Source organism: Loxodonta africana, chromosome 6 (genome assembly GCF_030014295.1).
Source record: "Loxodonta africana isolate mLoxAfr1 chromosome 6, mLoxAfr1.hap2, whole genome shotgun sequence".
In the NCBI taxonomy this organism is placed as follows: Eukaryota; Metazoa; Chordata; class Mammalia; order Proboscidea; family Elephantidae; genus Loxodonta; species Loxodonta africana.
In genome coordinates this window covers 67,833,247-67,853,472 of record NC_087347.1, presented here as the reverse complement: position 1 = coordinate 67,853,472, position 20,226 = coordinate 67,833,247, and the positions used below count along the sequence as shown (strand labels likewise).

Genomic DNA, 20,226 nt, shown 5'->3' with positions numbered 1-20,226 from the left:
CTCTAGGATGTCAGGATCACACAAAAGAAAATTCATTCCCAGTGATGACTGGATGATGAAGGCTCATGCAGATGCCACACACTGTTTGATTTTCTCCATTGTCATTGCAGTTGTCCAGAGTGACACAGTATCTTTTTTTTTGCCAACACTATTTGGCCTGCCTTTACCCTCCCTCCACCATATACATTATAAACAATATAACAGCAAGTAGGACATTTAATGATGCAACGTTGTTTAGAAAAGTTAAAAAGCCCCGCAAAGCTGTAGCCTCACAAAATAATTAGTAGTTCGTCTAATGCTCTGAACACATAGTTCAGTGAGATTTAAATAAATAGGTTAACCCATAGTTGAGGACTTAAGGGGGCTTGTTGGGTGTTACTTTATTAGTGAGTTATGCACTGACCACAGTATGCAGTGAGACAAATGACAGAGACTCTCATTAGTAACAGAGAGACTGAGGGGTATGTAGCAAATCAAAGTCCTTGAAAGATGGTTTACCTTTTGGAGTCACTGCAAGTGTAGCTGCACAAGTTGCTTCCCCAACACAATTGGCTGCTTTGCAAGAGTACTGCCCAGCATGCTCTGAATAAGCATCAACTAGAAGCATTAAAGCCATGCCTGTGGATTCCTCAAAATAGAAAACTAGATCTTTTGTTGGTAGAATTGGCTGCTGGTTATGAAACCACTGGATTTCTGGCTTGGGAATGCCAGAAACCCTGGCATGAAATCTGACTGTCTCCCCGCTGTGCACCCTGAGGCTTGACAGAGGCTGGATGAAGATGGGCTTTTGGCCAAGGGACTCCTTCTTAAATGAAACTGATGAAGAAACGAGCCATTGGGAGTTTGATGTAACTTCTTCAAATTTGCTAAATCCTGAAAAGAAGCATGTCAACTTTTAATGTCTTACTCTCCATTGAAACCAGAACTCATTTGGAGTTGTCTACCGGTCTGTCACATAATGCTATGGTAGACTAGAATCCAATCCAATCCTAATGTATTATCATTGTATGTCACTACTGATTCAAAGTCACAGAAGTTCACATTCATTTTCCAGACATAAATAGGCTAACGACGTCACTATATTGTCCTGATTGCAATAGTGGAGTCCATGACAGGGTTTAGGTATTCTTGCTTTCATTTTTTTTTTTTTAACTCTGGGTTTAAAAACAGAGTTATTTTGAAAACCACTTTAAATACATTATTACAAAAACATCTAATTATAGTTAAGTGTTTAAAGTTAAGGAAAAAAGAAGTTGACTGTAATCCTTATATCTTTATGTATACTTAATACTAAAAAAAAAAAGAAAAAAAACCTGTTGGTGTTGCATGGATTCCGACTCATAGCGACCCTATAGGACAGAGTAGAACTGCCTCATAGGGTTTCCAAGGAGTGCCAGGTAGATTTGAACTGACAATCTTTTGGTTAGCAGCTGTAGCTCTTAACCACTATGCCACCAGAGTTTCCTACTTAATACTATGCAGACTATATTCACTCAGGAAAAAAATATAGTCTGATTACATAAAAATATTGTTGTCTTTGTTTTGAATTAAACTGGCCCTACTACAGAAAAAGTGTTTCTGATTACAATTTAAGAGTGTGAGTAACGGAAACATTAAACCACCTTAGGAGAGGGCACCTCAACACTCAGGTATTCTGTGAATGACGGTGAACACATGGAACTAGTGGCCCTGAAATCGTTCACTGTTGCTTCTGTGCAATCACAGTTGTGTCAATCCAGTTGGGTGATGATCACACTCTTAGATTTTTTTTTTTAAATAGATTTTCATCCTAGCCAAATGAGAAAACCAATCTACCTAATCCGTCAGCATATTTCTCCCCATTCTGATACATGCTGATCAGGAAGCATGAAGGCTAATAATGACAGCAATACATTATGGAGAAAAAACAGGGCAAAATAAAAAATGATGGTTCATGATTCATAATGAGAAGGGGTAAATGAAAAGTAAAAACATTGCATATAACATGGAAATAATTAGTTGAATTAAAAGAGAATGGTAGGACCAACGATGATTTGCATGAAACCTTTAGTGATTGTTACTGACATTTGAGGTTAGATCTATCTATAAATGTGGTTGTACTCTACCTTCCAGTCTCAAGTTGGCTGTGCTTGACACTTGGCCTACCATGTTACTAGCAACAAAAGTGTAAATTCCTTCATCTTCTGGAAAAGCTTCAGCAATTTCCAGTTGGTAAGTATCTTCAAATTGAGTCATTCTAAAGAATCGAGATGGCTTGATTTGCTTGTCTTTGCTGTACCAAGACACTTTTAAATCTGTGTAACAAAAGAAAAAAAAATATTTAAGTCCCCAAAATGAGTGGTTATTTTTTATTTACCTGAGAACAGTGTTAATTACACTGATGACTACATTTCATATTTATCTTAAGGGCATTATACTTCTCTTTTGGGCACACCACGTCTGCTGTCATATGATTTCATTTTCAAGAAGGAAGCAACATTCTAGAAAAATTCAGCTTGCTCCATTATTATTGAACTGCTTGTAATGTTTGAAATTTTCAGATTTTAGATATCTTCTTTTTAAGCATTTACATGTCATGCAGTGGAAGCAGGGATGAGGTTCTGACATATTCAGTGATTTGAGAAACAGTTATCATGAAGGGTTTGATCTGGGATTGTGGTTGCATACTGGGACAGAAGTAAGGACAATCTCCACTTCTGGGTGCAGAAAGAGCACTCAAATAAAGAGTTGAGAAGAGAATCATTCCACAAAGTCTAAAATAGACAACCTTGAAAGCTAAAGAGAGCAATCTCTTTATTTACCAATGAGCAAGTGTCAAAAGGCCTTCAGATCAGCGGTGTATACAGCACAAATTATTGTACAGACAATTTTTAAAATTTAGGGAAAGACTCATGGAATTTGGGCATCTTAAATATATTTTTGAAAGTGGCAGTTATAGTAAAATATGAAAAATAAAACTATTTCCATATAAGGATTTCAGCCATCTTAAAAAAAAAAAGAAAACCAAACCCTTTGCCGTTGAGTCAATTCCGACTCATAGTGACCCTATAGGGCAGAGTAGAGCCGTCCCATGGGCTTTCCAAGGAGACAGTGGTGGATTCCAACTGTTGGCCTTTTGGTTAGCAGCCGAACTCTTAACCAGTATGCCACCAGGGTTTTCTCTTAAGATAATAGTCAATAAAAACCAAAAAATGAGGATAAAAGAATACATTATTATGCTGTAATAGTTTTGGGTAATGTGTGCTTTAAAAAAATTATGCTTCCATTAAAAATTAAGCCTGCAAGTCAATAGTGGATTTAAATTGAGTTACTTGAAGTGTTTTCTCAGCCTTGTATGACTTTGCTAATGTTGTCTTCTCTGCCTGGATCCTACTTATTCTTCAATGCTCAGTTCATCCACCACCTCAGAGAAATATTTCCTGTGTCCCAGACGGACAGAATTGAACACGTGGACCTGTTACTGCACTGCCAACCTTGCTATCTGATTGCGCACATTCATCTCCTCACCTAGATGTTGAGCTCCTTGAAAGCAAGTGCCACGTATTTTCATCCCCAGCACCAAGCACAGTGTCTGGCACATAGCGGGAACTCAACAAATGTTGGTGGAATAAACGACTGAATAGATGCTTAGAGGAATGATGGGCATCCATCATTGCTAGGCTAATTATCACTTTGGTAAGCCAGCTATCACTCTGTAAGTGTCTAAATGATACTGACTCATCATCAGTAGAATAAACACTTTGATTTGTCTTCCTAATGGCAGGAATAGGCATGCCCTAAATCACAGCCCTTTTCGTGTCTGTGATCAATGAATGATATTATTGGGTGTGGACTGGAGTTTTTCTGTGCGAAGTAAATCAAGCACACGATTTACAGGCATGCAATGCCTACATACATGTGCTCAGATGCATACATATAACCTCGGTCCTGACAATTCTTCTGGGCTCAAACTAGGTTTCCAGTTGTGTGTGTACTTGTAACCAGATGCTAGACAAAAATACAATCACAATGGTTCTAGTGCATATGAACCAAATAATCTATGTAATAAACATGGAACCTTGTTCAACTTTTTTACTTTACTGATAAAGATGAGGTTCCAAAGACTGACGTAACCAAGTATTGCAGAGCACTGCTCCTGAAACAACTCAGAGGGTTTGATGTTTGCTCATCATTAAAACTCATTTAAAAATAAAATTTTAATGTAATTGCTATATTTTAATAGTATTTAGCTCAAGAATTAAAGCTTCATATTTTTTATTGCTATAGAATGCAAAATTATTCTATAATAAATTTTAAATATATATTCTTCAAGTGTTTATTAGCCTTGCTCAAGATGGAGTGAAATAATTATGAAATGAAAAATTTATTCGGTAGCTGAACTAGAGAAGTGATGATAGAGACTATTCTTTCCATTTAGAACATAAAATAATAATAATAAAAAAAAATAAGTCATCTTAAAACACAAGTTTTTAAAAAATATATTATATAAAGGTATAATGACTAGTGTCATGAGCCTACAGGTACCCTTAACCTGGCTTCAACAATTATCCACTCATGGTTATTCTTAGTTCATCTACAGGCCCCTATTGCTCCACTTCCCAGATTATTTTGAAGCAAACCCAGACATCATCATATCATTCTATTTGGTTAAACAAATTGTACTTCTCAGTGTAAACAACAATATTTCTGGAGGTATCCTGATGGTACATTAAAACTAGGAAAATTTTTGCTTCAAAACAAAGAGGCAAGAAACTAGCTTTTAAGTTTTAAAATTCTATTTTTTCCTGAACTGCTCTTCTCCCAGTAGGTGGCACCAAAGATCTTCAGTAGATAACATTTTTGATGCTACAAAAGCACCACCACACTGCTAGAAACCATGTTTCATGCTTCAGAAAGTATGAGTCCCGGAAAACAGGAGATTGGGCCTTTCGAAGGCCCATAATTTTTTTACAATTTGTACAAAAAGGCTGCACTTAGTTCTTTAAAGCAATACCTGGTTAGAGGAAGCTGTATAAATATTTTTAGTGCCACAAGTGTGTCACTGTGATTTGATAAGCTTTTGATAGGGCATCTTATTTAGTAAGTTTAATTTCCCTCACATGGAAAATACCTTTACAAGAGAGTGCCAAAATCTCTACATGTGTATAAACATTGCCACACTCAGGGAGGTAATGGCTTCATGAATTTAAAAGGTCCATATGACATTTAAAAAGATCAGTCACACAGAAAGGAGAATTTCTTTTTCTTTCTTTCCCTGCAACTCCTTAAAGGTAAAACTGTAATATGCTTAATAGACTAAATATCACTACACAAATATAGTTAACACTACTTCTACTTCAGATGGGGTGTGTGCTTTTAAACAAAAAAAAAAATTTCCTCTAAAAATTCAAGGAATAGTAGCATTTGTGAATTTGATTTTTAAATGTATTATTTCTTTATTATGTTAATGGAACACTGTCAAATCAAACTTTATTTGTTGATATTTAAATTTTCTCAAGTAGCATGCTTAGAAGATACAATTATTGGTATTTGTTCATGTTGGTCACCCAATACTATACTTTTATGTTTCTATATATAACTCCTCCCCAAAAAAATTTTTTTTTATGTGTACAATAAAAATGAATGTATTGAGCACTAGGCATTTACCAGCCACTCCTGTAGGTGCTTTACATGCATTATATTCTTTAATCTTGCTCATAAAATCAAACAGATCCATTTGGTTGCTAGGTCAGCATCTTGATGCTAATCCCAGTGGGGAAATCATTAGGTCATAGAAGACCAACTGGAATACTAACTTGTTTAAGAAAATGGTACTTGACAACATACAGATTGAGTTAAAAACTAATAAAATTTATCAGAAGTTCTGTGAGATACCTAAACTTCAAGAATTTCTCTTTGTTGGTGGCATGTAATAGTCAAGAAATAGATGGGGTGATTTTCATTTGTGATAAAGGTGATTTATCTTGCCTCTATCTGAGGTCACTCTACAATCATGATTGGCTTGAAATGGTTCTAAATATTTTATCTTGTTCTACCCGATCAGACTCCTGGGGTCAGAGGAAGGGAGGATGCTGATGATTTGGGAAGCATGCCCCAAATAAAAATCATAACAGCTAACACTGATTGAGTCCTGACTTGAGTTATCTAAATAAATTCTGATAATAGTCTTAAGAGATTGTCAATAGCAATTTAAACAATTATTCCATGGGTACAAAGAATAATTACTCGTTTAGTAACTACTATGTACCGTACAGGTGCTATTCTTCCTCTCATGGAACTTACATTCTAGAAGCTACTGTTTTCTAGGCACTGTTCTAGGTGCTAAGTTAGAATCCCTGCTCCCATGAAATGTATGTTCTAAGAGTGAATGCAGTGTTGTCCTCGTTTTATTCATAAGGAAAAGAGAATCAGGGAATTCGTATATTTGTCTAAGGTCACATAGTCATGGAGTCAAGATTCAAAACCAGGCTCTCTGACCCACAAAGACCCTACTTTTGACTGCTATAGAATACTGCCTTCCAAAGAAATATAGCTTTTCATACACATGCATTGTGCACAGACTGAATAATATCTTGCATATACATGGGCTATTCTTTTAAAATATATGTAGATGCTATTGTAATTAATCTAATAATTATACTTTTGTCACTGTATTTTCTCAATCAATAAGTAATAAAAGTGCAAGTTCAACCATAAAGAGAGTATGACTTTTTTGACGTTTAAAACATTAGAAAACATTGGTCTAATTCTTAATTTAATAATTCACGTAAGTCTTCTGTTAAATTCCATTAAGCTTCAAATGATATTTTTTTTTTCAAATGATGCATACAAGATGTTTGCGATGGAGGGAAAGGTGAGAAAATTTTTGTCTCACATCATTCTTTATAAAAGCTAGCAATAATACCTTTTGTTCATAAACCCACCTGTTCCAGAAACCCTGCATTGAAAACGGGCTGGCTGCCCCTCAGAAGTGATGGTGTCCTGAAGTGGGGTGATGATGGCAGGAGGATAAACCGGCATTTCCTGATCAGGAGACAGAACTTCTGGAACTAAAGAAAGGGACCACAAGAATTGTCACGATTAAGTCACCTTACAGACCTCCCAGATGGGGGCATGCAGATTTATCTTAATTTATTTCACAGCAGGGTTCTTTCAATATTGGACAGCAACCCAATTCTATGAGCTCCAGGTTGTATTTTTAAATGCACTGGGAGAGTGCAAAAGCCAGTTTCTTAGGTTTTATCTTAAGCTGGGAAGTAGCAAGGCATGGCTACCTTCCACTGAAAGTGAAGCTGAGGTTGTGGCAACTCCATAGTCATTCTTGGCTTCACAGGTGTAGACAGCTGCGTCCTCTGGGAAGGCCTCGATTAGCAAAAGCGTGTACTCTTGCCCATCGTGAAGAAACTTGCACTTGAAGCCAGTGGAAAGCAGCTGCTCTTCCTTGTACCAGAAAATTTTAGGCTGTGGTCTGCCAGAGATCACCGCACAGAAGCGGGCAGGCTTGCCAGACTGCACAGTGATTGGCTGGAGCTCCTGCAGAATCTGAGGTGGTTCCGGGGCTGGAAGCAGATGAAAACAAACAGCCAGTGAAGGAGTATAAGAACATGGAGCGCATCGAACTCTACGTTAATTTGTTGCCAGGGGTTTATTAAATTGAGAAATTTTTGTCTTAGAATATTTGAACATTCTTTGTGGTAAGAAGGAAGAAAACATTTGGAATTTTGGCCTTAAGTCATCAGTAGAGGAAAAAGCTTTAAGAGAAAAGAGACTTTTGGGATTTAGGGGTTGCTGAGGGTGCTGGGTTTCTCAACAAAACCCTGACTACCGTGGTTCCTGGTTGGGGTAGGGGGTGTAGCATATCTAAAAAAAAAAAAAAGAAAATTCTAAAACAACTTCTAATTACTACTTATTTTTTAAGGACATTTGGATAAATGATGTAGTTAGGTGACTCATCTCATTCAGGTTTGTTTGTTTTGCAAGTATTTGTGTGAATGTCACAGTCATATGATTGTGTACAAATGCCAGAGTATAATCGGTAAATAGGAAATGAAGAAATGATACTATTCAGATCTAGTTAAATTCAATTACACAGATGTAAAAAATTCAGCGCTCTTGTTATGTTAATTAAAACATATTATTACTGTTATGGTGGCTGAGGAGACAGAGGTAGTTCATAGAACTCAGGGTCAGGGAACAGAAAGCTTCTGTGTCAGGTTCCTGATACTGCCATAGAGAAAACCTTTATTTCTCTGTGCCTCAGTTTCTCCACCAAGAACCAATATGTTGGCAGTTGGAACCCATCCAGCCACTCTGCAAGAGAAAGACCTAGCACTCTGTTTCTAGAATCAAATTCAGCTGTAAAGTTTCTAATGAGGAAAGTGGATGGTTTAATGGTACCCAGAGGCTCCTTTGGAAGTACATGAGAGTGTGTGAATTCCCTCTCCAAAGTAAGAGCCCCTGGTTTAGAGTCTGGGGTAGAGAGAACCTAGTTCCATACCTTCTGTAGCTCTCCAGGCCCTCTATGGTCTCAAGGAGAACATTGGGGTCTCCCAGGCACTCCACAGGAGCAGCTGGAAATGTCCCTACTGCTTGGTGGTGTTACTAGCACTTAAGCACTGAGGGATCTGGACAGGGAACTAAAAAAACCAAAAAAACCCAGTGCCGTCGAGTCAATTCCGACTCATAGTGACCCTGTAGGACAGAGCAGAACTGCCCGCTGGAGTTTCCAAGGAGCGCCTGGCTGATTTGAACTGCTGACCACTTGGTTAGCAGCCATAGCACTTAACCACTACGCCACCAGGGTTTTCCATCTGAATAGCTTAATGCAGTGTCTAGAACCCATTTGGGGAATATTATAACTGACACACAGTGGATATTCAGTAGTATTGCCCAACTAAATCAGGATCTGGCCATTAGATGTTTTCTGGAAATTACATTTCAACAGTTCTTTTAACAGCTTCCCTTCCTTTTCCATACATATAACTAGAAAATTAGTGTAGTTGAAGCCATATGCGCACTATGGGTTCATTAAAAATTGCATAGAAATTGCCAGAACTTTAGTGACCTAAAAGGAGAGGTTTGTTCCAAATGGGTCCACAAATAATATGCTATAATCTCTACCTACCATTGACATAGAGAGTAACAGAACTCCTATTTCTTCCTGCCACAAAAGTGTATTCGCCGGCATCACTGTGTCTGGTCTCAGAGATAAACATCCGGTGGATTCTTCTCTCTACCACATATTGGTGTCGTTCTTGAATTTGGAAATTGATTTCAATGCCATCTTTATACCAATGGGCATCAACATCATCTTCGTTGACCTCAAACTCAACGACAGCACGCTGTTTCTCAATAACCTATTGACGGAGCAACATTAAAAGAAAATTGAAGCCCTCATTTCCTTTCAGTTAACCTGTTTCCAGAGCTGTTCATTTGAAAAGCATGCATAACCTATACAATATGATACTATATGTGGGCTGATTATAGCACATTTTAAGTTTCCCTACCTAGTCTTGAACAAATAGTACCCAGACATCTTTTGTAGAGAATCATGCTTATACGTGCACTGAGGAAAGGGCTGCCCCAATTGTTTGAGATAATTGTTTCATCCATAAATGTGTGCTTCTTAATTAATAATAAAGGAAATAATGACAGTTTACATCTGTGGGCTTTTGATTATTTACAAAGTCTTTTAAGTTACTATTCAATTGAATTTCGTATGATATGAACCAATAACCTTGTGGGCTAGGTAGGAACTGTTATCCTCATTTTAAAAGGAAGGAAACTGAGTGAGGCTCAGAACTGGAAAATCAAGGATGGAAGACATATCCTGGTTGCCTGAGTCCTCATATAAGGCCTTTTTCACTGTCATGTGGCCTATAGCCTAGGAAACCTGGTTGTCCTTGCATAAGCAATTTGATGAAGCTGCACTCAAATGATATTTCTCATAACGTGTTACTGTCATCATATCATCTGGGAAGACTGACACCCCTGAGAACAAGCTCTGCAAATGTGCTAGAGAGCAAAGGTGTTAGCTCAGCATCCAAGGATGCTGGTGGCTAGGATGCTGGTAGAGCATTTCAGCCTTGCTTAAATTTAGCTTCCTCTTAGACCTAATAGGAAGTGTTCCTATTTACTAAGCCCCTCCACACCTGCCTCTCCATAAAGATCTTCTGAGGAAATGCCATCTTGTCCTAATATTCCTTAATCTGAATTGATACATGAACATCACAATTTAAATTCTAGCTCTTTTCTGGTTGGTGCTGGTTGGCGAGTAGCCATTTAATTAACACTAGAATTTCTGCAGCTTCTTTAATTAAACTATTTAGACAGCTGCTAAGGACACTCATATTTCCTAAGCGAATGGAAACTGAGACTTAATTGATGTCAGCACAAGAGTCTCAGCCAGCAAGGATCAGCTGATTTAATTCTTTGAAAGATTGTGGCTAAAAATTTTTAAAAATCAAAAATTAAAATATAAAACCATGGATGAGAGACTATTGATGATTTCTCCAACAATTCAGTGTGCATACAATACCTGGACCTCCTTTTTAATACTTCGGATGCGAACATCTCTTCCCTCTACAAAGAGGTTGGCAGTAGACATGTTGCCTCCTGCCACCACTGTGTACCGCCCAGCGTCAGACATACGAGTGGATGGGATCAGAAGGCGGTGGACATATTTCTCCTTTTGTATCTTTATCCTATGCATGAAATGGAGATTGAAATTTAATGTACGATGACTCAAAGGGACCTGAGAACTAATGGTAAGCAGCAAGACAAAACAACTTACCGGTCTACAATCTGTAGTTCCTGGCCATCTTTCATCCACTGTACAGTGATGTCAGGTTCTGAAACTTCACATTCAAACACGGCTCGTTTCTTCTCAAGAACCTTAATGTCCTTGATGTGTTTCCTAAATTCTATATGGCGAGCTAGAAAACAGGAATTTAAATGTGGTTATTATTTTTTAACAGCTTTTTTTTTAATTGAGATAGGGAGCCCTGGTGGTGCAGTGGTTATGTATTCAGCTGCTAACCAAAAGGTCAGCAGTTCAAATCCACCAGCCACTCCTTGGAAACCCTATGGGGCAGTTCTACTCTGTCCTACAGGTTTGCTATGAGTTGGAATCAACTCGACAGCAATAGGTTTGGGTTTTTATTTAATTGAGAGACACACTTCACATATTGTATAAGTCATCCATTTAAAGTATATAATTCAATGGCTTTCCATATATTCAGTCATGCAACCATCAGTACAATCAATTTTAGAATATTCTCATCACCCCAAAAATCTGTCTCACATCCTTTATCCATTACCACCTAGCTTCTCATTCCTTTCCCTCTGCCATCTAACCCTAGTCCTAGGCAACCACCGATCTACTCTCTTGTCTCCACAGATTTTCCTATTTCAGACATTTCATATAAATGGACCACTGTGTGGTCTTTTGTGACTGGCTTCTTTCACTCAGCGTGTTTCCAAGGTCCACCCAAATGATATATATCAGCACTTCATTCATTTTATTGCTGAATAATATTCCATTGAATGGACATACCACATATACTTATCCATTCATTAGGTGATAGGCTGATTCATGTTTTACATAGCGTGTTTAAAGGTTATTTTATGGCTATGATATTTATGAAACCATACCTTCCACATAAAGGGTGGCTGTCGATGTAGCTTTCCCAGCCACAAACGTGTAGTCAGCAGCATCACCAAAATGAACATTCCTGATGTTCAGTGAGTGTGTAAGCTTTTTGGTTCTCATCTGGCATCTGTCGGTTGATTTGATTTCCACCCCATTCTTTAACCATTTGTAAGAGATGCCTTCATAGTTCACAGTCACCTCAAATGTAATGGTATCTTTTTCTTCAGCATTGATGTCTTTCAGCATGGATGTAATCATGATTGCTGCAAAGGAGGAAAGTAAAAATGCCCAGGGAGACTTTGTAAATGCAATGTGGATTATACAAGCACAGAGTGAAAACTTGGAATGTTGTTACTATGTCAAATGAGGTGATTACAGTTCAGAGACACAAGTTATGATACCACCCATGAAGCCCTACACAGAAACACCAGCTGACAGAGGAACAGGAAGATCATGGGCGACACACTGGAACATCTTTCTAGGTAGCCTTTCAATGCTGTTCTAATCTAGCAACTTTAGCGAGATGGAGATACTAGTATCTAGCTCAGGGTGAGTACACAGTAGGTGTTTCAATCAAGGAATTTTGAGTAACTTTAATGGAAAAAGGGGGAAAAGCGTAGGCTATAGAATAACAATGAGCTACTGAATATTCTATATAACTTTTTTTTCTTTTTGACTTACGGGTCACTGTCAGCGTGGCACTGACTTGGTCATTGCCACAGACAAACGTGTATTCTGCCGAGTCCTCTGTGCTGGTGTTCATGATGATCAGCTGGTGGAGTTTCCCCTGCACAACTATCTTGAACTTTTCACTCATCTCAATCTCCACACCATTCTTCAGCCACATGGAAGGGACATTGAAGTGGGACACCTCACACTCAAAGGAGGCAGCTTTGGTCTCAGGCACCTCGATATTTTTCATGGTTTTTGTAATGTGCAATGCTTGGGAAAATCAGAGAGCACTTTGGTTAATATATGTATATACATTTTAAATAAAGTTAAAAAAAAAATGCTAAGCAAATGAATATGCAGGGATCATCAGGAGAAATGCCATAGGGGCTGCCTAACACTTACTCTCCACAAACAATTTGGCTTTGCACTCCAATTGCCCCACCACGGCTGTATACTCCCCAGCATCCGAGGGGGAGATATTCTGCAGCATCAGCTTGTGAACTTTCCTTTCTGAGACCAGTCTGTGCTTGCCACTGGGCTTAATTTCCACGTTCTTGTGGAACCACTTTACAGGAACTGTGTCATGAGAGACACTGACTTCAAAGGCAACAGTAGCATTTTCCAAGGCAGTCACATCCTTTGGCTTCTTTATGATCTTGACAGCTAATAAGGAAAGTGGAAGGATTCAGTGATACGGTTAACTAATGGTAACTGTGAATTGGCTACTTGTAAAGTGTTTCTAAGTCAACTTACTCTCAACGTGCAGTCTGGCACTGGCTCCTAGCCTCCCAAGCCTGAAGCCATAAACAGACTCATCCACAACAGCACAGTTTTTGATTCTCAGCAAGTAAACTGTTCCTTTGATAGAGATGTCATACTTGTCATTTGACTGCAGCATGACCCCATTTTTGATCCACTGGACGCCTTTTACGTTAGGGTGTGTGAGCTCAACAGTGAAAACAGCATCCTGCGTCTCTGTCACCGTGAGGTTCTTCAGAGTTTTCTTAATTTTGACAGCTGAAGGCAAATTTATGATGGGTTTAGAAAATAAAGATGGTATCATCAAGCAAAAGAAGTCCTGAACAAGATTATTACCTGGTCACCTTGTAAAGCATTGTTGTTGTTGGGTGCCGTACTGTGGATTCCAACTCGTGACAGAATAGAACTGCCTCATAGGATTGTCTTGGATATAATCTTAGTTATCAAAAATTTTGTAGTTATGCAGCACCTCTGTTTTAAAAGATGCTTTTAATATATTTAGTGAAATCTGGTATTCAGTTTGAAATGTACATGTGCGCAATGATTCTTCTATACTTGAATGGAGTGAAGTGTACATAGCCATACACTAACAGCTTAACAGATTGATTGGAAGGCATGAAAGAGGGATGGAGAATGAGAACAGTTAATTCAGTTGTTCGACACAGCCAGAATCTAAGAAATGGTTCCTTCACAGAAGCACATTTGATAAGCAATTTTGCAGTATATGGCTTAGAAAGTTTAGAGAATTTGTAATGATTTTATAAAATGAAGATTCATGGCATCCAAAATAGATATGTGATTTGATTTTTGAAGTGATAACTGTCAAGAATATGATTTAAATAGGATAAATCTGTTACCATATCACTGACCTTCAACTTTGAGTTTGGCAGATGTTTTGGAGGTGGCCACCTTGTAGGTGTATTCTCCAATGTCATCTAGTTTGGTGGCAACAATGATAAGTCTCCGTTTGTGGCCATCAGATTCACTTTTGATGTTGTTACTGAGTGGTAGATGTTTGCCATCCTTCAACCATTCGCCTTCTGAATCTGGGTTGGCAACCTCACACTCAAACACAGCTTCCTGAGACTCAGCTACAGTCTGATCTGTGAGTGGCTTGGAGATGGCTCCCCCTTTGGAACAAGAGAAGTACAGTGTGAGTCTCTTAAAAATATTTATTCAATAAAGACATCTTTGCACAATTAGGCATAAAATATCAAATTTAAAAACATGATTTTGAACATCATGAAATACTAACAAAATTATTTTTACCCATGTTGAAAAGGAACCACTGCAATCTCTTATTCTAAGTATGCATAACTGATAACCACGGAAAATACTGGAATCAGGAAAGTTTTGCAAAGGAAAAGCAACTATTGAGTTAATACGGAATTCTGGACACCGTAATGCTCAGCATACCAAAAAAAAAAAAAAAAAATGGCCTCTATCTTAACTCCATATTTTCCCAAAGGCATTCTACTTAGTCTCTTACAGATTATTTCCTTGGAATATGTATGATGTTTCATTGGGAAAAACGAAATTTGCTGAACAAAATTTCCAAATCATCAATGTTTCCGTAAGATTAGGGATTCCTGCACACTAACAATCACTGTGTGAATAAATGTCATCTCTTCTACGAAGTCTTCCCCATCGTTTCTCTAGTCCCACTGTCTATTGTCCGAAATATTTACTGCTTTAACAGGTTAGTTGCTTATGAATCTGTCCCTCCCTAAATTGTGAACTTATCAAGAATAAATATCATACTTTATTCATTTTTGTACTCTGAGTTCCTAGCAGTATATGGCTTGTGGTAGGTACTTCAAAAATGTTGGTGAAATCACGTAGGGACTTAAGAGATTTTTCTTGTTTTCACACATTAAAAACAAGCAACCTACACAAAACGCATCAAGGTACAGGATCTGAAAAAGTATTTTTGAAGTCTCTTCATGGTCAAAGTCTCTAAGGAAATCTCATCATATAATAAAATAGAAACCATGAAACTTTCATATCAAATGATACACCATTACCATATGCCTTGCCTATATACCAGATGTCATGAGCGTCAAAACACGTTTCATCTGAGTGCAATAACCCAACTCCTCAATACTTAAATTGTAATGAACCAAAAAGTTTAATGATGACTTCTAATTTTTTCTTGGAAATTGGTTTACACTTTTGACTCTTCATTTTAAAATGAATTTTTGCTGAATGAGAATGGTCTTAGCTTCACTTCGTGTCATTAAAAGATAAATACACAGATATATCGAGCTATATTTTTAAAATATTTGATGAATTCATAAAAAAAAGTATGGCATGGACAAAAGAAATGTTAGTTAACAGCGATAGAAAAAGAAATAAATCTTTAAAATACACACGTTTAAATAAAGCTTAATTCAACATGATTGCTCATCCAGCATATGCGATATATTAAATATACAAAGATGAGTAAGAAGAAATTCCAGGTTTAGGAGCTTATACTGTGAGGGGAACGAGGGAACAGGGAGTAAAACAAGGGCCATGAAACAGGCACACATAAAATGATCCTGAGATTGGATGAGGAAGAGATCCTATAAAAAGGGGAGATGAAGGAAGGCTTCATGGAAAAGATAGCTTGCTTTTTAGGTAGATGTGGAAAAATATTTAGAGTTTAGGGTAGCAGGGACCATGTTGAGGGTACTATTACCTCAGCATAAACAGAGTCATGGAACTGGGAAACTGACGGCAATCTGGGAGAACTGGGCAACAATGAAGAGTATCTTAAATTAAAACAACCATCCCATGTAAGAACTTAGGCTAAATGATAAATATACCAACCTGCCACAGTAAGTTTTCCAGATGTCATATTTTCTCCAGCATAAAATGTATATTCTCCTTCATCATCTTTCATCATATTTAGGACTGTCAGCTTATATATTTTTCCATGAGCTTCAATTTTATATTTAGAGTTGGGTTTGATTTCCTTGTCCTTAAAATTCCACAGGACATCAATTCCTGAGTGGGACAGCTCAACCTCAAAGACCACATTTTGGGTTTCTGTACAAGTACGGTCACGAAGACCTCTGATAATTTTAATTTCTGTGGAAAAAAAAATGACTTGGTTATTATTATACTAGAAAAGTAGAACACTTAAGAAATGATTAATTAGACAGAAGAACCCTTACTTTCTACAGAGAGATTACAACTGGTTTCAACTCTGCCAACCATCAGCTTGTAAGGTCCTTCATCTGAAGCATGGGTCCGATTAATCACTAGTCGTTGCTTCGTCCCTTTGACAATGGCATGTACACGATCATCAGGCTTGATTTGTTCATCATTTAAGTACCATTTAACAGAAGTCACATCAGGGACTGAGACCTTACATTCGAGTATAGCCTTGGTACCCTCAATTACATTAACATCTTTTAGAGGTGTTAGCACATCAACACCTGCAAAACCACACACACACAAAAGAATTATGAATATAAATTCTGTTTAAAATGTCTGCTCATTAAAGTTCCCTATACCACTTGACAATGTAAAAACATAAAACTATGTATGTTACACTCACTATAAACAGAGACACGCCCACTGGTTGAAAGTCCAAGAGCTGGAATAGTGAAGGAGTAATTTCCAGCATCTTCCTTAGTCATGTCTTCAATAAGCAGCATGTGTGACTGTTTGTCTATTACAATGTGAACCCTGTCACTGGACTGTACTTCTTGACCATCTTTCATCCAGACGCCTTCCACATTTTCTAAGGAGACTTTAACTTCGAGCTGAACAATGTCACCCTCACAGACTTTTTGATCACTAAGTCCTTGTAGAATAGCAATGGGGCGGGCTGCAAAATATGGGAAAAAATAAGTTATGACCATTTTTAACTACTAACCATAATGACACTCACTATGGGCTGACAGGAGTGGAAAGACTTACGTTTCATCTTCAGTTTACAGCTTGTCTTTTTCCCATCGATGACAAAGCTGTATTCTCCCTGATCCTCTTTGGTCACGTCCTTGACCGTGAGGTTCTGACGTCCACGGCGAGATGTAATTGTGTATTTGCCGTTGGATTTAAGCTCCACATCATTATGATACCATTTGCCTTCTATATTTTCTGGGGATACAATGCACTCTAACTCTCCTGAAAATGATTCTGGAACTTCTATGTCCTGAAGTTCTTTCACAAACTCAACAACTGCACCTGAGGTATAAGATAAGGAGAAATTGATCTCTCTGTAGAGTTCTGCATTTAGGCTTGGGATAGAGACAATGTTTTACATACTTCTTATCTCCCCTATACTACCAGAAATATTCTTAACATCTACCTGCTCATGGACTGAGAAATACATTTTCAATAAAAAGAAGTTATTTTAATTAAAAAAATGTTTTTTTGAAAACAGTGAGTTGTATCATACAGTGAAACCTGTGAAAGCCAGAACTCTAGGGGACTGCCTCATTTTTCTGGGTCTCACAGGTTTTCTGCCTTTGACAGGGTGTGGTCACTACTTTTCTATTACTCTCTATTTAGTGAAAAATATTTGCGTTTTCCTTCTAGGACAGGTTTCCGCCTTACACAGGTTCCAGCTTCATAGGTTTTACTGTACATCAAGGAGTCCTGGTGGTGCAGTGGTTAAGAGCACAGCTGCTAATCAAAAGATGAGCAGTTCAAATCAACCAGCTGCTCCTTGGAAAGCCTAAGGAGCCATTTTACTCTGTCCTACAGGGTTGCTATAAGTTAGAATCACCTTGACGGCAATGGGTTTACTGTATTTCAAAAAACATTAAAATAGGGAGACATCAAAATAACTTTGTTCTTTAAAAATCCAAATTGTCAGCATTCTCAACTAACAATATAAATTTATGATTCTTGCTATATTCAATTCCCAAATAATTATTTTTATGATAGGAAAATTGCATAGTTAATTTTATACACTGAGGGCAACTTTAAAGTTTAAACAATGAGAATATTATTTATTACCTTCAACAATAAGTTTAGCGGTTGTTTTTACATTTTCATCTTCTGCAAGGACACAGCTGTAGTCTTCAGCATCAGATGTGTCAATTGTCAGTACAGAAAGGAAGTGAACCTTTCTGTCAGAGTGCATCCTATATTTATCTCCCGAATGAACCTCCACACCATCTTTATACCATTTTACTTTGACAAATGGCTCTGATGTTTCACATTCAAAGGTTGCCATGGTGTCTTTTTCCTTAGCAACAACATCTTGTAATTCCTGTGTGAAAGTGATTGATTGCTTGGCTACAAGGAAAAAAAAAAGCACATTATATTAAGTTAAATTCACGATTTGAGTAATGAGGTAAAAAAGTTCACGAATGGATATTCATGGGTAAATATAGAGAGACTCATCAAATGAGAGAGATTCAAATTACCTTGGACAAGTAGGAATGCATGGCTCGAGGTTTCTCCAGCTATATTGATGGCTTTTACCATGATGCTGGCAGAGTCCTCAGCAGTCACATCCCTAATGACCAGTTCACAGACATTGTCTTCAGGCCAGTACCAGTAGATTCGGTCAGAGCGCTCGATTTTTACACCATTTTTATACCACTCACACTCCGGGTCTGGTTTCCCCACAACTCTGACCCGGAAGTGTGCATCAGATCCTTGGCCTACTGTCTGGCTTTGAATCCTTTCGAAGATTTTGGGGGCCTCCATACTTGGACTTAGTTCAATTTTATCAGGTTTAAAAGTTGGAATAGTGATTTTGCCTTCTTCCATGAGGGCTTTCTTCTCCTCTTCAGTTAACTCTTTGGTCCAGTGGAGAAGCTCTTCTTTTGTCTTCTTTAGGAGTTCTTCATAGGATTCATCCTTCTTGCGAGACTTCAGCTCTACAGCTGTAATGGCTTCATAATATCCCTCCTCTGTTCTGCGCTTGAATTTACTGCGCAGCTCTTCTGACTCTTCAGGCACCTTTTCATGAGTAATTCTTTCAGCCCTTTTCAGCTTCACAATTTCTTTGGTTTCAGTGGTGTCAACAGGTCTGTCTACTTTTTGAACTTCAAACTGAAGTTTTCCAGGCTCATGTATGTGAAATTCTGGCTTTGGCTCAGGGGCTCGCCTAAGGACAGACCTAAAATCTTCCCTCTGCTGGATCTCAAGCTTCACTTTATGCTCTGTCACACCTTCAGGATTTTCTGCAGTGACTTTGACTTCACCTGTATCATATGATTTGCAGTCCACAATGTCCAGATAATGAATGCCATCATAGCGAACTCTGAACCTTTTGCTCTTGCGGATGAGCTGTCCATTGAGATACCAGTTGACTTTGGGCTGAGGGTAGCCTGTCACTCGGCATCGGAATCTAGCAGTCTCCCCTTCAAGTACTCTCACTGGTTCTGGGAACAAGACGATGTCTGGCTTTTGCTTCTCTTTCTGATCTGTTATTACACCAGTAAGTGCACCTTCATGAGCCATTCTCTCTAATTCTTCAATTCTCTGCAACCCTTTTCTTCCTTCAGGCAATTGAGATTCTTCCACAAGACTTTTCTCATCTTTAACAATAAGAGTAGCAGATGTGTGATCTGTTCCATATTTGTTGGTGGCTCTACAAGTAATGATACCACTGTCTCTAGAATACGCAACTCCATAATCAAGGCTACAATACCCAAATTCATTGATCATACGGAGCCTATTGGCTGCTTCAAGTGGCTTTCCATCATGCAGCCATTCCACCACCATGGTGGGGTCACCAATTGGTGTTAGCCTACATTCAAAGTGGGCAGGTCCAAAGCGCTTAAGTCTTAAGGAAGTAAGTTTTTTCTTGAAAAATGGTTTCTGTTGTTTCTCTTTGTCGTAGAGGTCACCCTCTTCCCATTGCTCTTGACCATATCGCAAATGGAGGGGCTCCAATTCCGGGGCTGCAATCTCCTTTGCTCTATATGTCCCTCGTGGGATAATTAATCTTCTCTCTGGTTCAGGCTCTGCAAACTCAACTTCAACATTTACTTTGCATCTTGTGGTGTCTCGGCCAGCCTTATTAATAGCAGTTGCAGTATACCAGGCAGAATCTTGGCTGACAATGGAATCGATTTTAAGGGCAGCTTCTCCCTTGGTTCCCTCAATTCTATGAAAAGTGAAAAAAGTGATCAATAAAGAAGTAGTTATTGCTTCCTTGGGTACTGGAATTATCTAATAAGCTTAAATTTTAT

The 20,226-nt window shown here is 38.1% G+C and overlaps 1 protein-coding gene across 1 annotated transcript in view; it reads right to left on the bottom strand.

The window, feature by feature from the left end:
* Positions 1-20,226, bottom strand: part of TTN (titin) — a 273,379-nt gene that overhangs the window by 224,352 nt on the left and 28,801 nt on the right. Inside the window, exons 27-44 of the mRNA XM_064287443.1 lie at positions 18,448-20,141; positions 18,035-18,316; positions 17,802-17,820; positions 16,991-17,310; positions 16,626-16,898; positions 16,240-16,545; positions 15,893-16,153; positions 13,951-14,211; positions 13,076-13,339; positions 12,725-12,985; positions 12,332-12,592; positions 11,653-11,913; positions 10,793-10,934; positions 10,538-10,703; positions 9,125-9,356; positions 7,275-7,559; positions 6,924-7,049; positions 2,106-2,294 (exon numbers count right to left, since the gene is read on the bottom strand). Coding sequence (XP_064143513.1) covers positions 2,106-2,294; positions 6,924-7,049; positions 7,275-7,559; positions 9,125-9,356; positions 10,538-10,703; positions 10,793-10,934; positions 11,653-11,913; positions 12,332-12,592; positions 12,725-12,985; positions 13,076-13,339; positions 13,951-14,211; positions 15,893-16,153; positions 16,240-16,545; positions 16,626-16,898; positions 16,991-17,310; positions 17,802-17,820; positions 18,035-18,316; positions 18,448-20,141 — 5,603 coding nt within the window. The remainder of the gene's footprint in view (positions 1-2,105; positions 2,295-6,923; positions 7,050-7,274; positions 7,560-9,124; positions 9,357-10,537; positions 10,704-10,792; positions 10,935-11,652; positions 11,914-12,331; positions 12,593-12,724; positions 12,986-13,075; positions 13,340-13,950; positions 14,212-15,892; positions 16,154-16,239; positions 16,546-16,625; positions 16,899-16,990; positions 17,311-17,801; positions 17,821-18,034; positions 18,317-18,447; positions 20,142-20,226) is intronic.